This window comes from Pristiophorus japonicus, chromosome 18 (assembly GCF_044704955.1).
Source record: "Pristiophorus japonicus isolate sPriJap1 chromosome 18, sPriJap1.hap1, whole genome shotgun sequence".
NCBI lineage: Eukaryota > Metazoa > Chordata > Chondrichthyes > Pristiophoridae > Pristiophorus > Pristiophorus japonicus.
The window spans coordinates 20,716,667-20,734,404 of record NC_091994.1 but is presented as its reverse complement, the minus strand read 5'-3'; the positions used below and the strand labels follow the sequence as shown (position 1 = coordinate 20,734,404).

Genomic DNA, 17,738 nt, shown 5'->3' with positions numbered 1-17,738 from the left:
AAAACTGACCAGATCCATCCATCCATATATTTGAGAACCGTTGAGCTTGCGTTGTTCATACTGGTGCCTGTCTTCAAAATTATTTGGGTGGAAGAATGCTTGCTGACAAGCAGGACCTGTGTAAATAGACTGTGAATAACCTGTGGGAGCAGCAAAGACTGCAGCGGTTCAAGAAGACCCATTACCATCTTCTCAAGGCAACTAGGGATGGGTTAAAAAATATGGTCCAACCAATGTCACCCACATAAAAAAATAATTCTGTGCATTAGTACACTCCATTGTGCCTTTGATCTTGGTTGATTGACAACACTGTCCTCTGGGCTGCTTGATACACATACTTTCAATATCTTCAGTTGATTTGTGAAATCAGAACTGGGGTTGACTTGGAATCATCTCTCCCATATATAACTACAAAAGGTCTAAAGGTCTTGCAGATTATCAAACTGTAAGAAATAGATTTTGGAAAGGGATATTATAACGCCTTATGAACTTTTAAGGGATAGATTTTCAACTTGTTTCCTTTGTGCTGCCTGCTAGAGACCACCCGATTTTACATTCCATTAATTACAATAGAAATTAAAATTGTGTGGTTTCGAGAACGGGCTGCCAATCTACAATTCCAGTTTTAAGCCTGGGCCCAAATTGAAAATCTACTTCCAAGTCTCTTGCTGTGTCTTCTAGCTTCTGCGTACCTGTATTATCTTGAGTGTAAAGAAATCTTCATTTTAGCTTGATGGCTTGAGCTGACAGTGGTGCATTTACTTCCTCATAAAGACAAATGTGTGAAGGAATGTAACTTCTCAAAAGATACATTTTCTAAGTGAGAATGTATTGTTTAGCAGTTGTTTCATGCGAGTGTACAAATGCTGCATTAGAAAAGATCCCCAGAGTTGTTGAGGTGGTGATAAACAGTATAGTAGTAAATGTAGTTGGGTAACTTAACAGCTGTAGAGAGATGCACTCTTAACTAGAATATATGTCTTTAAACATAGAATTATGCAGATCTCCTTTTGTAGACGCACAATTTGACTACAGTTTTTTTTAAAAGTTCAGAGCCAGTTAACGTCAGTATTTTGTCTAGTTAAGTAGGCTTTCAAACGCCCACCCATCTACGCTGCTTACTTGGACTGTGGCTACTTCAAAGAATGACTTTGCTGTGGTTGGTCCTTTTGAGCTCCTTCAGGCCCAAAATGCTGTGCCTATGGGATGATCCTTTTATTAGTGATTTTAAAAAAAAAAGAGGTGGATATTTTCTGCCCACAGAAGAAACAAAAAGCCACCTGGAATTGCTTCTCGGTTCTCAAAAAAAAAATCTATTATTTTCCACAGGACAGGTGCAGGTGCCTGAAGAAGAAATTGAGCAAAACGGCCAAAACAGGAGCAAAGGCAGCCACAAAGCAATGTGCATGAATGGCACAGAGGCAGGACAGTTTAACAGCAAGGTCAAAAATGAACGGAGGTCAAGCTCTTCTTCCAATCCATCCCGCAAAGCCTCCACCAGTAGCAGCAAAATTCGGAAACTCTCTGCATGTAAACAACAATGACCCATCTGTAAACTCTGTGGTATGTACTGGAGCTTCCATTAAATTATATTTGAACTGGACTCTATCTTAAGTGCACACTTTAATGTGACAGTCCAATTGTGTATATAAGTTTGTGAAGGAATAGAGACTTTGCATTGATTCATAGCAATCAGAATAGGGCCAGTCATTAGTCTCTGTGAGATATGACTATAATAGTGAACATGACTTACTGTCACTTCATAGTGTGACAGATTGCTTTAAACTATACTTTTCCAGTTCAAACATAATACAAATTGGGTAAAATTGAACTGCAGTTGAATGGAAACCCAACATGAAGTCACCAGATGCCATATTCGTATTGCAATACTTAATATTGTGGTATGATATGATCAAGACATTAAAGCTTCCCAAAACTATAGTTGGTCACTCATATTTTGCGCTGGATGATTATTGTTCACTTATTTTGAAAACCGCCTCTGTTTCTGTTTTTTTGTATACTTGAAGGTGAATTTATTTTTCGGTCAACAAACTAGAACTTGACAATGATAATACTTTTATTTCAATTCATTTTTTAAAAAGGGTAGCAATCCCATTCATATGTCACTTAGGATGTATTTCAGGTAATGAGTATAATTTATATTTTACAATACATTTTTAGTTACAATTGTATTTTCCTATTCCTTTTTGCAATTTCCTGTAGTTTAGGTTTGTGTACCTTGAACTGTTTGTGCATAAAAAGCATCCCTCGCATTGAAAGAGCTGGAATGATTTGTCAAAGCATTTGAAGTCAGTGGTCCTTCATAAACAGGCAGCCAGTTTGACGTTGACCTGCTTTTTTAAAGCAAGATTTTAGACATGTTGGGATTGATTTTAACTTTCACTGTTGGGTGGAAAACTGCCAGTGAGGATCAGCTGTCTGTGAAACATCCCACTCCATCCCACCCCTCCTGATTTTCCTTTCTATTAAAATCAATGGAAGAAAAATCCAGCAGTGTGTATAACAGGCAGCATATCTGCTACCGCCTCTGCTACTGCCCAGCGGTAAAAGTTAAAATCTCTCCCAATCTCACATAATAGCATCAAGTACACTCTCTGAGAATTGTTTCTGGCTCAATTACACTTTAAGCCTGAATTAGCATCAGGTTATCTCTGGCAGAATGAGGTGCAGGCAGCGTTTGTGGTTGAGGCAACAGTGGTGCTCCACACGCAACTTCCTGGGCAACTTTGAGTGCAAGACGAGACTGACTGTGTCGGCCTTTTCTGCTCCCAAGTGCTGTACTTTGCCACAAGGCATTGCATCAACCATCCAAAAATCTGATGATGTACATTATACATATGGTTGGTAGATTTGAATGTCTGATTGTTTTGGGACTTGAAGCATGTAACTATAGCTTTTTACAGGGGACTAATCTATACTGCCATGTTACATGGCTTTAATCCTCTAAATTCTAATTCCCCAACACACGATTGTAATTTTAAAAAAATGAACGTGTTAAAGGAGCAGTACGTTGCATGTTTTTTTTTAAACATTAAATTATTACATGCCTTCCTTCCTCTTATGAGTGTCCGTTCTTTTCATAAGTTAATATTTTATGATCATTAAAGCACATCCTCAATACAGCCTCTATATTTCCCCAAGGAAGAACTACCATTCTTCTATACTGCATTTGGGTACGTACGTACAGCTGCAGTGCGCTCTTCCCAACAAAATCGGAAATGCTGGTGCTACCTGAGCAAAAAGACTTCTGATTTTCCATTATTGTTTTCATGTGTAGAGCTGTACTTGGCTGATTGTTAGCAGTAGAACAATAATAACGAGCTATTCTGCCTCTTAAACCACCCCCCCCCCCCCTTGACCCAGGACGTGCTGCTCCTTTTAAGTTGACAAATACATTTTTATTTCAATTATTACTTTTGCATGTTGAAAAAATGTACAGCAAACCAATTTTGGTAGAAAGTAGTTGGTGATTGAAAGTTCACAGCTGCTTTGAAAACCATATTTGAAGACTTTAAATTAAATGGAACATATTTGTAAATGAATACTTTTTGTTTTTGTATGATTTCATACAGAAATGCCATTGTGTTTTATTTTTCTTTATATTTATTTACCATAGTGGAACAAGGTGTCTTCACCATTTCAAATAATGAGTGTGTTTATATTGTGCTTCCTGAACAGTTGCTGATTAGTGTACAAAAAAATTAAAACTTTATGAACTTTTTTCCCCAACTTTGCTAGTGATGTACCGTGACAACAGTAGTATGCATGTTTTGATAGCTAAAATCCCTAAAGTACTACTGACTCAAATTTTGTAGAAATTTTGGCTAATATTTAAATTCATTCCTTTTTTAGTATTTTTGTTGTTGCAGATGTTGTATTAAATTGAATAAAAAGAATTGAAAGCACCTTGTTGCATTCAAAAGCAACCACTCTTGTAACAATTTAGAGTGTGTATTTGTTGAGTTCATTGAAAATTTATAAAATGTAAATGAATTCTTGCCCTCATGGTCCTACCTCAAAATATTGTACCCTTTACCGAATTACCTCCAGTAACTTTTTGTTGTACAAACAATGTTATGGTGCTTTCATCGCTCTAGACTTTTATGTGGGGTCACCGCTAACCTCGAAGAAAGCTGCTCACATAGATCTCGCGATCTCTGGCGAGTACTTTAGCTTTCTCAACGTTAATTTGCTTGTAGCGCTGTCTATAGGGAATTTCCAGCATGCAGCAGCAGTGATGCCATTAAACTGTCTAAGCAGCCAATCACATTGAAGAATTCTCAAACAGCAAACCAGGAAATAAAAAGCTGCTTTTCTCATTCACTTTTTAAAAAATTTGAGAGGGCAAAATGAAGATTGTGACATACACATGGGGTTAAGGTAGAAACTTAAATATCATAAACTTTAAAAAAAAATATTTTTTATTTAAAAAAAAAAATCTAATTTTTTATCATAATGGAGAAATTTTGACAGTCTACAAGTATAAAATTAGTTTTTCAGGGCCAGAACAGTTGTTCAGCAGTCAATACATCATTTTAAAAACCCAGTTACATCTCTTTCAACAAGGCTTATCTTTTTATAGGGTTTTTAACAGCGATATTAGGAAAAGGGGAAGTTTTCATCTGTTCAAATGATTTCAGTGATTGCTGGCTCTGGGGAGTTCCACAGCGCAGCCTGTGACGGAGTAGGGAACGACTGATCTCAACTGCAGGATTTCGAGTTTATCTGCGCATGTGCAAACTCCTGAAGTTACAGTCAGTTTCAGAGGGGTAATGATGGCGAACGCTGACAGTTTCGCCGTTATTACCACCGCAAAATCCAGTTAATAAGTTGTTTTTTGATTTGCTAACGTTTCATATCTGTTTATGGGGCTTATCAACAGCGGCCTGTCGCATTTGAGGTTTTGTTGTTGGCATCACTTTTGCTTGAATCGACTGTTAAATTATTGGCTTTCAAAGTAGCACTGCTTGTCAAAACATCCTAGTTTAGATCATCTAGGGGCAACATTCTGCTTTCCATAAACATTCAAAAGGACATCTTAAACTCTTATCCAAAACACTTGTTAATGACTTTAAAGTGAAATGTAAGGATTAGATTCATTCACTAACCCCTTTAAAAATATTGGAGGTGATGCATGTGTCTGTGCTACATAGTATTTTGGTTTGCAAATAAATTTGAATTTTGCTTTTCTATCGATTTAGGAATATATTAGTTTTGCTAAGATTGAGTTTGATGTGGTGCTTGTGTTTTGTTCAAAGAATTTCAGTTTTAAAAGATGTGATTAAATCAAATAAATATAGTTTACTGTGCAAAACCAGATGTAGCTTGCTGCTATTTGTAGTACAGTTCCAAGTTAATGTTTGTTCAGATGTAGGGTTTAATGGACTTGCTTCAATCAATAGGCATACGTATTTGAGTTGAGAGAGAGTACTATGTATGAGGCGCTGAATGTAAATTTCCTGATGCGAAAGTTTAAATTTGCATTTGAACCCTAAGAATAAGCGAGACTCCATAGTGCAACAAGTATATGGCTATTGCCTCAAAAATTACATTTAATTTGAAAGTAGACATTTATTGAGTATAAAATCTAAATGTAGATTTGTTTAGTTCTGTGCTTTAAACTGCAATAAAGTAAGTTACAGTTTTTTTAACCGGTCACTAGTGGTGTATACAGTACTTTTAAAAAGCCATATTTGAATTGTAGAAATTCAGCCTCTACAAATGTATAGTTGTGCTTGTAATTAATACAAAAGAATGTTTCATTGTTAATTATCAGTTACAGTTTATCATGCACTGTGTTTTAATTATCACTTGTAGTTTCATTTTCAGTTTTGAAACTAGTTTCACTGGTGCAAAAGCATGTTTATTTTGCCAGGCTATACCTGTCAGCTGAATGTAAATTGGTTCGGAAGGAAACTTGCATCAGTTTATCTTAGCATGGTGATTAACCACGGCAAAAAAAATCCCCTCAGATTTGATAAACCCGAGGAATGGACTAAATCACATTCTCTGGCCTAACTTGTCCAGCTGTTGCAATGGATGGGTGTGTAGGTCTCATTAAAATAAATTACATCACAACCCTTTCCATTATTGCACCGAAAGAATATGTTGTGTGTTGCAGCAAATTATTCTACAAAGTAGAAAGGCACAGAACAGCAAAAAATATTCAACTGGTTGAATAAGAAAATACAAAGGATAGCTGTTGAAGGTAGCATCAACTTGAAAAAAGGTGACGAGTGGTTAACATAGGGAATGAGTTTTGGGTCCATTGTTGTTGGAGTACATTAATTATTTGGAGGAATGGAAGGTAAAGAAGTTCTATAAATTTCTCAATGATACCAAATTGCAAAGGGTTGTAAGTAGTAGGGAACAAGAGACCAGTTGCAGAGGGATCTGGACAGGTCACGAAAGTATAGAGTAGTCAGTTGCTCAGTAAATTTTACGGTGCAACTAAAATGTAAAAAGCTTGATTTTAAGAGCCTCCTTGAAGGCCCACAAACTCGCAATGATGATTAATATGATCTGGAGGCATGGCCAGTTTTGTGGATAGGACAGCTTCTAGCGTGATGTTTTTTTAACTAGAGCGCAAATGATCGTGCAAACTCAATTTGAGCTTTATGTAATTTGCACTTGAAATTCCTCGATCTTTTGTGCTGATTTGGCAGATTTCGGGCGAATTGCATTGAAAAAAAACCCGCCGCATCCTAGCAGAGATTCCCCGGGGTTCAATATCAACCGATTAGTATCCGACTAATACAACACAGTGCAATTTCACCTGATTTTAGCGTTCAGTTTTTCTGCTGTGGCAGCATTCTAGCAGCGAGGAAGCCTGCATATGTATCTGTACTTGCAGGGCTATCTAGTAGGGATATCTTCAGCAGAAGTAAATGGTTCAGCAAATCTCGGTCTTATTGAAGTCGTTGAGATTCATAATCACTCATGAGAAATCCCGTTTATACTCTGAGACCAAAACAACTCGGGGAATACCAGGATTCAGTAGTGCCTTGGTTAGAATACTGCAATAACAATCTAGAAGTAGTGCATACAAATTCTTCCATTGCAAGTTGATTTCTAACAAATCCTGTAATCTGTAGGCTAGGACCAGGAAAAAAAAAATGACTTAAAGCCGTCACATTGTTTTAACAACACTGTGACACATCCAGTCCAGCCAATGCGACACTCGTCCATACCACGTGGTTGATTCTTAGTGCTAAAGAAGGCTTCCCTTCTCTTGGGGCAATTAAGTCCACTTCTTGAGAACAAATAATATTTATATAAAAAAGGGGCAAGTAACAATCTAAAGCAATGCAACTTCTCTAAGAAGTGCCAATATTTAGAGAAGCATCAGACATGAGGTGGTTGAAGACTGTTTCAAACCATGCCAGAACAGGACAGTCCAAAGCATTCCAACTTTTAGGCATAAGTTCATTTCTATAATTATTCATCGGTCAAAGTGTAGACTTGGATGGATCTAGGGACAACACGGAAATAGAAAATTGTAAGTGACATGTAATGGAATGGGGCCAATTAAATGTGAATGCCGCAATAGCGAATACAAAATCAGAAGCCTTTGAACTGCTTCAAGTGTCATCTCAGCCTATGAGCAGCCTTTGCCAAGGCTGAAGGGGTAGAAGAATAAGAATCGTGAGGCAAAAGTGAGCCCAGGTTATAGGTGTGAGTCTCTAGTATTGGAGCAATCCAGCACCTCAACTGTTTTGATGGCTGCTTTAGTCGAGGAGCTGCTGCATGAGCTGGTTACATGGAGGGGTTGAATTCTGTGCTACTCCATGGTACCGTCCTTATAGGTCAACATTGTAACAGGTAGGCACACAGACAGCCAAGTTTGAGGCCATTGGTGACTGTTGTTGTCACTGCATGTGCCAGCCTTATTCCACATGGTAGCTGTCCTTGCAGCAGTTGGCAAAGCTCTGCATCTGCCTATTTGCTGACCTGGTCCCTGAGAAGACAGCTTCCCACCACCATTGCCAGGTGAATATAACTGCCTGCAAATATGGTTTGTGGCATATTGGCAGAAGTGTCATTGAGGGTTTGCTGGCTGACCATTACCCTGGCGTGCTTTCTATCATGTAGTACCACGTAAAACACAATGTACTGTGATAGGGATGCTTCTAAGGACCATCCACCATAATGATTAGTCGCGCATTCTCGTATCTTAGTGATGCCATCAGAGTCTGCTATTACAATGTCTTTTTTGGAGAGACATCTCCTCAGTAGTATGTCTACAAAAGTGAGGTGTTGTTACCCCTTTCTACAGATGCACATGAGTAGGTACCAGCAGGAGGGCTTCCAGCACTGACCTGACTGACAATCCGTGGTAGAACGTCCTCTTCTTTCAAACACATGTTGAATCACATTGGGAAACCCATTGATGCCAGTAATGAACAACTGGCACAAAGGCTTACGATAGCTTAATTGCCAGCAGGAATTGAAAATGAAATGATCTAGAAATGAACAAAAAGCATTTACCTTGACATTCTGTACTTATCAGCCTCTAGCAACCTTGGATGAGCTGGCTTCCTATAGATTCATCATCATCATATGCAGTCCCTTGTGATCGAGGAAGACTTGCTTCCATTCCCAAAGTGAGTCCTTTGGTGGCTGAACAGTCCAATGCGAGAGCCACAGACCCTGTCACAGGTGGGACAGACATTCGTCGGGGGAAGGGGGGGGTGGGACTGATTTACTGCATGCTCCTTCCGCTGCCTGCACCTGACCTCTTCACGCTCGCGGCATTGAGATTCGAAAAGTTCTATGCCCCCCCCCCCCGGATGCACTTTCTCCACCTAGGGCGGTCTTCGGCCAGGGACTCCCAGGTGTCCGTGGTGGTGTCACACTTTACCAGGGAGGCTTTGAGGATGTCCGCTGTCCTCCTTTGGCTCAATTGCCGTGAAGGAGCTCCGCATAGAGCAATTGTTTAGGGAGTCTCGTGTCAGGTATGCGAACTGGCCTGCCCAGCGAAGCTGACCGAGTGTGGTCAGTGCGTCAATGCTGGGGATGTTAGCCTGGGTGAGGACACTGATCTTGGTGCGCCTGTCCTCCCAGGGGATTTGCAGGATCTTGCGGAGACATCGTTGGTGATATATCTCCAGTAATCTCCTATAGATTGCATGTACTTCATATGGTCCATGGCAAATTGAATGTCCTGTTTCTGTGCCGTATATCCTATGTAATATTTGCCTACACCAAAAATGATTGTGAAGCTCTGTGGAACATCTTGCAGATATGAAAGGTGCTGCAAAAATGCACTTCCTTCTTGAATTCCTGGCTTGTTAATTGTACCCGAACATTTTTGAAGAATGCCTCAACAACTCAGTCGACATTATTTTGTTAAGAGACAGCAGAGTTCAAGAGTGAGTCTGGTAGTCATTTACAGTCTATCTGACATGTTCTGTGTACTCTGGAGGGCACAAGGCCTCATAGCATTCACCATAAAGGTCCTGTAGTTGCAGTTGAATAGTCATTTGGCAGTTTGACTTGTTATGGAAACACTTTTCACGTCTTGTATTTGCTTTAAATTGATGAATCTTGGCTTTCTCCTGACAAAATCTGCGGCAGTTAGACATGTAACAAGTGAAGTTACCCCCGAGGCCTGTTCAAAATTCCTTCATAGTTTTCCCTGTTAAGGTCAAGTTGTACTCGTATCTAGTTTAGAGACATATGATTCTGACGTAGGAAATGAGGGAATGGAGCAGTTTACCCTCTTGTGACAGTGTGAAGTACTGTCAGAGATGGCATAGGTTAGACGCATTGCAGTGCTCCAATATATTACTCTGAAGAAGAGCCATGCTTTCAGAACAATATTGATGCCACCACCACTGTGACTTGAATCATCATCATATAGAAAAAGAGAGACTTTTTCCATCCGTTAGTAATCAATTCAGTTTGAATTTGAGCTGCAAATACTTGTTTGATAATATCTTGCTATATTTCTTGGTTTGTAACGTTTCCTTTCATTCATGATTTTATGAAATCCTAAGAGCATCCACCCACATTTCTTAGTTTTTTGTAATTTTGGAAAGTACCAGTAAATCATCAAAAATTAAGAGAGCTGGCCTGAAATGATGGCTGTCTGCTGTCACAGAATAAGATCACTGGTGAAAATTGAATTCTATTAAATTTATCTTGTCTCAATTAAATGTTGGAAAAAAGACTTACATTTATATAGCACCTTTCACGACCTCAGGATGTCCCATAGAACAAAGAATTAGGAGCAGGAATAGGCCATGCTGCCCTTCGAGCCTGCTCCGCCATTCAATAAGATCATGGCTGGTCTTCGACCTCAACTTCACTTTCCTGCCCAAGCCCCATATCCCTTGATTCTCTTAGAGTCCAAAAATCTATCTATCCCAAAGCACTGTACAGCCAATGAAGTTCTTTTGAATTGTAGTCACTGTCTTAATGTAGATACTAATTACATCAGATATTGGTTCAAATTCAGGCATACCTCATTGTCAGTTGAATTGAAGACATCAAACTGGAATATTAAATATCCAGAGGTGGTAATGGTTTTTGACACAGCATAGCTTCACGGTTATGAACTTATAAACGCTTTTAATATGGCATCCATTCATTAGCTATCAGAATTAATAGTGGTGTGCTGTATGGAATTGAGTGACAAACTGTATTTTCACCTATGATTCCTGGGTTTGAATCCACACCACACTGACGATAGGAAAATCTCTCAGCTAATTTAATTGAGCTTGAACATTCCCATCCATGTTATTTGTGGCCCTAAGTCCACCTCCACTGGTTGGGAATGTCAATCTACAAGGCCCAGAGGATTGTCAGAGAAACCCATCTGGTTCACTAATATCCTTTAGGGATGGAAATTTGCCATCCTTATCCGGTCTGGTCTATATGTGACTCCAGACCCATAGCAATGTGGTTGACTCTTAACTGCCCTCTGAAATGGCCTAGCAAGCCACTCAATTGTACCAAATCGCTATGGGTGTACAACACTATGGGTGTACCTTCACCATAAGGACTGCAGCGGTTCAAGATGGCGCCGCCGTCGCCTTCTCAAGGGCAATTAAGGATGGACAATAAATGTCAGCCTTGCCAGCATGCCCACATCCCGTGAACGAATAACAAAATAAAGAGGATGACTTCGTTAGAAATGAAAAATATTCATACCGGTGCAATTGGACTGCTGCAATGAAATTAAGCAAGCAAGCACATTGTTGGGGTGGAGTAAAGGGAGATTTATTGTACATTGTTTCCAGTGCCTGCATCAAAAACACACAAAGTGAAAATGTTCAGGCCTACTATATTGATTTCTCTCACCTTGATGAGCACAAAAATAAACTAAAAGAAATTTAAAAAATAGGAAGCAGGAGTAGGCCCTTCGAGCCTGTTCCGCCATTCAATAAAATCATGGCTGATCTTCCACCTCAACTGCACTACCCCCCATATCCCTTGATTCCCTTAGTATCCAAACATGCTATGATGTTAGGCTGGAATTTATGTAAAAGTTTCTAATGGAAAACATTAGCTCAATCTCAATGCAATTACCCCTGGGAAGAACACTTCAGACTGAACTGCTATTTATTACTAATTGAAGCTTTAAAAACATTGGCTGTTTTATGTAAGAATGCCATTTTGAAAAATTATTCTATTTCTCTGATCTTCGCATGCTTCACTTCAAAACCCTTTTTTTCTTAATCTCTGGAGTAAATACCCTTTAATCATGTATGGCAATATTTGAGTTGGTCTTGACTCGGAATCTTTATTCAGGCTGCAAATGTTTAATTAATTTTCAGCTCACCTAACGAAGATAATCATGCAAATATTTATGAATAAATAGTTACAAGTGATCAGAAGCGTAGCATGATTGCTTGAATTCTCAATTCCGATTTTGTTCCAATTACTTGGTGTATAGTTGTCACATGTCCTCAGTATCAGATGAGCAAAGTAGATTTTTTTTTCTATTGAAATTGTCGGCATCTTTTATATTATAAATCACAAGAGTAATTCACAGCCAGTTTAGAACCATTATCTGAGCTCCAATATCACATTGCTGCTTTGAAATCACTCTGTGTACTTACATATAATTCATAGTAAATTGCCTTTGGCCACAGCCAGTTAATGAATATATTTTCTTTTGATACAATCTGGTGGCCGAATTGGGAGAGAAAGTTTAGAAACTCACTCCCTAGAGCTACCTAGTGACTACAACCTGCAACTACACTGTCAATGTTGATTTAACAATATTTAATGACCAATGTTAACATAAAAATTTACGCAGAAATTAATGAGAGAAAAATCTGACTTCTGTAATGGGCAGATGATGCGCTCTGCCATATTACCGCCCAGGTGATAAAGATGAAAGTTACTTCCTCTATGTTTCAACATTTAATATCACTTTAATTTTTTTTTTCAAAACACCAGTTGAATCTTGAAGCCAACTTATCTCCACTCGTGTTTTGTTTACAGAAAAGCTAAATGCATATACACGTGAGATAACGATTCTAATCTCTAACACCTATGAGACAGAGGGCGGGAGTGAAAGACACAAATTAAGTGAAAGCAGAAGGTGTACTTCCTCATTCTAATTTTTTTTTTAAAACACAAGTTGAATTTTGAAAACTCTTAAGTGAAACATAGAAAGGGAGTGGAGAAGGGAAACTGAGTGTAAGGGGTTCTCTGTCCTATAGCGAATAAGGCGGATGACCTAAGAGCACAGGTAGACACTTGGGGGTATGACATTATAGTCATTACAGAAACATGGCTGAAAGAGGGGCAGGTTTGACAGATCCATATTCCTGGCTGCAGGATTTTTAGACAAGATAGAGAGGGGGGTAAAAAGAGGGGAGGGGTATTACGGTACTGATTTTTTAAAAAAATTACAGCGTTGAGGAGGGGTGATATGTTAGAGGGATCATCAAATGAGGCCATGTGGGTCAAATTGAAAAATAAAAAAGGGGCGATCACACTGCTGGGTGTGTATTATAGACCCCCCCCCCCCCCAAACAGTGGGAGGGTGTTAGAGGAGCAAATATGTAGACAAATTGCTGTGAAGTCCAAAAACCATAGGGTAGTAATAGTAGGGGATTTTAACTATCCAAATATTGATTGGGACAAATTTAGTGTGAAGGGTATAGAGGGTATGGCATTCTTGAAATGTGTTCAAGAGAACTTTTTTAGTCAGTAAGTAGCAAGCCCAACATGGGAGGGGGCGGACTTGGATTTAGTTTTGGGGAATGAAGCTGGGCAGGTTGAAGGGGTGTTACTGGGAGAGCACTTGGGTGCCAGTGACCATAATTCAGTCAGATTCAAGTTTGTTATGGATAAGGACAATAATAGGCCTGGAATAAAAGTTCCAAATTGGGGAAAAGCTAATTTTGCTAAGTTAAGGAGTGATTTGGCCATGGTGGACTGGAAACAGCTATTTGTGGGTAAATCAGTAGCAGAACAATGAGGGGCATTTAAGGAGGAGATCCGGAAGACTCAGGCCAAACATGTGCCCTTAAAGAAAAAGGCTGGGAAAATAATTCTAGAGCACCTTGGATGTCTAGGGACCGACAAGGGACGATTAAGAAAAAAACACAGATGAGGCTGCACACAGGGAGGTTAAAGTAACAGTGACTTCAGTCTTTAATAAGACACTCCAGAGAGGGGAACAGGCCTTGGGGGGCCGGCTTATATACAGTGCTCCCAAGGGATGCTGGGATCCCTTGGGACTTCAGGGGACAAACTCCCTGGTGGCTGGCGGAACATGGGAGTGCATGCTTTACAGATACACAACATCACTTCGCCGCCCCCCCGCCTCCCTCCCCCCACCCCCCCCAAAGTCAAAGTGAAAACTATTTACAAGGTGAGGCGGTCGGGAGCCTTTCTTTCCCTGGTGGACCGCCTCGGTGCAAATGTCTGTTCTGGTGTGTTGGCTGTGCCCTCGCTGGGCTGGCGTGTTGTTGGCCCTGCAGGGCTGCTGGGTGAGCCTGGCCTTGTTGGGCGTGATGGGTTCGATTTCCTGGTCTGGGGTGGTGTCGTTGATCCTGTGGGTATGTGTTGTGGGCTCGAAAAAGGTGGTGTCTGCTGTGGGTTGTTCCGGGCAGTCTGTGAACCGCAGCCTCGTTTGATCCATTGTCTAGTTGAACTACAAGCACCCTATTCCCTTCTTTAGCTATCACCGTGCCCGTGATCCACTTGGGACCATGTCCGTAGTTTTGCACATACACAGGGTCATTCAAATTAATTTCCCGTGACACAGAGGTGCGACCATCGTTTACATTTTGTTGCTGCCGCCTGCTCTCTACCTGATCATGCAGGTTGGGGTGAACCAGCGAGGTCTGGTTTTAAGTGTCCTTTTCATGAGTAGCTCAGCCGGGGGCACCCCTGTGAGCTAGTGGTGCCTCGTGCGGTAGCTGAGCAGTACTCTGGACAGACGGGTTTGGAGTGAGCCTTCTGTGACTCGTTTAAGGCTCTGTTTGATTGTTTGTACTGCCCGCTCTGCCTGCCCATTGGAGGCTGGTTTAAACGGGGCCGAGGTGACATGTTTGATCCCATTGCGGGTCATGAATTCTTTCAATTCGACACTGGTGAAACATGGCCCGTTGTCACTGACCAGTATGTCAGGCAGGCCATGGGTGGCAAACGTGGCTCTCAGGCTTTCAATGGTGGCGGTGGCGGTGCTTCCCGACATTATTTCACATTCAATCCATTTTGAAAAAGCATCCACCACCACCAGGGACATTTTACCAAGAAACCGGCCCGCATAGTCGACATGGATCCTCGACCATGGTCTGGAAACCAGGACCACAAACGTAGTGGTGCGCCTCTCGGCGCGATGCTCGACTGAGCACATACGCTGCATTGCCGTACGCAGGACTCTAAGTCAGAGTCGATACCGGGCCACCACATGTGGGATCTGGCTATCGCTTTCATCATTACTGTACCCGGGTGTGTGCTGTGCAGATCCGAGATGAACGTCTCCCTGCCCTTTATTGGTAGCACTACATGGTTACCCCACAACAGGCAGTCTGCCTGAATGGACAGCTCGTCCTTTCGCCGCTGGAACGACTTGATTGGCTCTTGCATTTCAACGGGGATGCTGGCCCAGCTCCCATGCCGTACACAGTTTTTTACTAGGGACAGCAGAGGATCTTGGCTGGTCCAAGTCCTAATCTGGCAGGCCATGACAGGTGATTTATAATTTTCAAACGCTTCCCTGACCATCAACAAGTCTGCGGGCTGCGCCACCATCAACAAGTTTGCAGGCTGCACCATTTCCACCCCCGTGGTGGGCAACGGTAGCTGACTGAGAGCATCCGCACAGTTCTCGGTGCCTGGCCTGTGGCGGATGGTATAGTTGTACGCTGATAGCGCGAGTGCCCACCTTTGTATGTGGGCTGAGGCATTAGTATTTATCCCCTTGTTTTCAGCGAACAGGGATGTGAGGGGCTTGTGATCGGTTTCTAGCTCAAATTTGAGGCCAAACAGGTACTGATGCATTTCCTTTACGCCGAACACACACACTAATGCCTCATTCTCAATCATGCTGTAGGCCCTCTCGGCCTTAGACAAGCTCCTTGAAGCATAGGTGACAGGTTGCAACTTCCCCGCAACGTTGGCTTGTTGTGATACACACCCGACTCCGTACGACGACTCATCACATGCTAGCACAAGTCTTTTACACGGGTTATACAATACAAGCAGCTTGTTGGAGCATAAAATGTTTCTGGCTTTCTCAAAAGCAATTACTTGTTTTTTTTCCCCATACCCAGTTCTCACCTTTGCACAATATCACATGTAGGGGTTCTAAAAGGGTGCTTAACCCCGATAGGAAGTTACCAAAATAGTTGAGTCCCAGGAACGACCGCAGCTCCGTGACGTTCTGTGGCCTGGGCGCGTTCCTGATAGCCTCTGTCTTGGCGTCTGTGGGCCGAATGCCGTCCGCTGCGATCTTTCTCCACAAAAACTCCCCTTCTATTGCCATGAAGATGCATTTCGACCTCTTCAGCCGCAGCCCTATGCAATCCAGTCGCTGGAGGACCTCCTCCACGTTTTGTAGGTGCCCGGCAGTGTCCCGACCCATGACCAATATGTCGTCCTGAAAGACCACCGTGTGTGGTACCGACTTGAGTAGGCTCTCCATGTTTCTCTGGAAGATCGCTGCAGCTGACTGAATTCCAAACGGGCATCTGTTGTCGATGCACAGTCCCTTGTGCGTGTTGATGCAGGTGAAGCCCTTCGAAGACTCCTCCAGCTCCTGCGTCATGTAGGCCGAAGTCAGGTCGAGCTTGGTGAACGTCTTGCCTCCTGCCAGCGTCGCAAATAGGTCGTCTGCCTTAGGTAGCGGGTATTGGTCCTGTAGCGAGAAACTATTAATAGTCACTTTATAATTGCCGCAAATCCTGACCGTGCCATCACTTTTGTGTACTGGAACAATCGGACTGGCCCGCTCGCCGAATTCCACTGGGATGCCCTCGCGTTGCAGCCGGTTCAGCTCGATTTCCACTCTCTCCCTCATCATGTGAGGTACCGCTCGCGCCTTGTGGTGAATGGGTCGTGCCTCTGGGACCAAGTGGATCCGCACCTTCGCCCTGGAAAAGTTTCCAATGCCTGGCTCAAAAAGGGAAGGAAATTTGTTGAGAACCTGGGTACATGAGGCCTCATCGACATGTGATAGCGCTCTGATGTCATCCCAGTTCCAGCGGATTTTGCCCAGCCAGCTCCTTCCAAGCAGTGTGGGGCCTTCGCCTGGGACAATCCAGAGTGGCAGTTCGTGCACCGTGCCCTCGTAGGTGACCTTGACCATTGCGCTGCCCAGGACAGTGATAAGCTCTTTGGTGTACGTTCTCAGTTTCGTGTGGATGGGGCTCAGGGCTGGTCTGACTGCCTTGTTGCACCACAGACTCTCAAACATCGTTTTACTCATGATGGATTGGCTAGCGCCAGTGTCCAGTTCCATGGTTACGGGTAAGCCATTCAATTTTACGTTTAGCATTATAGGTGGACATTTCGTCGAAAATGTGTGCACCCCGTGTACTTCAGCATCTGCCTCCTCTCTCTGAGGCTCGAAATTGCTTTGATCCACCATGGACCGATCTTCCTCTGCCATGTGGTGGTTAGCAGGTTTTGCAGAGTTTGCAAGCTCGTTGGAGGAGCCCCATTGTTCCACAGCTCTTGCAAACATACCCTTTGAAGCGGCATGAATAGGCTGAGTGGAAGCCTCCACAACGCCAACAAGGTGTGAATTGTCTTGCATTCATCCTTTGTTGGGGACTCTTGAGTCATCTGGGTCACCTGAGGCCTGCTGGCAGTTGCAGACTTGTGGGTTCTGCCCTGTACATTTCTGCTCGCAAACACAGTTCCAGTTAATTTATGAACATTGCTAGCACTTGTGTGCTGAGAGATTTGTTTGGTCTTATCACTGGTGGTCATAAACGCCTGTGCTATCGCAATGGCTTACTGAGGGTGAGTATCTCTACAGTCAAAAGTTTTCGGAGGATGGTCTCGTGGCCAATGCCCAGTACAAAAAAGTCTCTGAGCATTTGCTCCAGGTAGTCATCAAACTAACATTGTCCTGCAAGTCGCCTTAGCTCAGCGACGTAGCTCGCCACTTCCTGACCTTCAGATCGCTAGCATGTGTCGAACCGATACCTCGCCATCAGCACGCTCTCCCTCTGGTTAAGATGCTCCCGAACCAGTGTACACAGCTCCTCATACGACTTATCTGTGGGTTTCACCAGAGCCAG

The 17,738-nt window shown here is 42.3% G+C and overlaps 1 protein-coding gene across 2 annotated transcripts in view; it reads left to right on the top strand.

Moving 5' to 3' along the window:
- Nucleotides 1–17,738, top strand: part of stk11 (serine/threonine kinase 11) — a 142,159-nt gene that overhangs the window by 93,629 nt on the left and 30,792 nt on the right. Inside the window, exon 9 of one of the 2 annotated variants that reach the window (XM_070859723.1) lies at nucleotides 1,330–1,563. The exons of the other annotated variant lie outside the window; for it this stretch is intronic. Within the exon in view, the coding sequence (XP_070715824.1) occupies nucleotides 1,330–1,544 (215 nt within the window). The 3' untranslated portion in view covers nucleotides 1,545–1,563. The remainder of the gene's footprint in view (nucleotides 1–1,329; nucleotides 1,564–17,738) is intronic. 2 annotated transcript variants of the gene reach the window in all.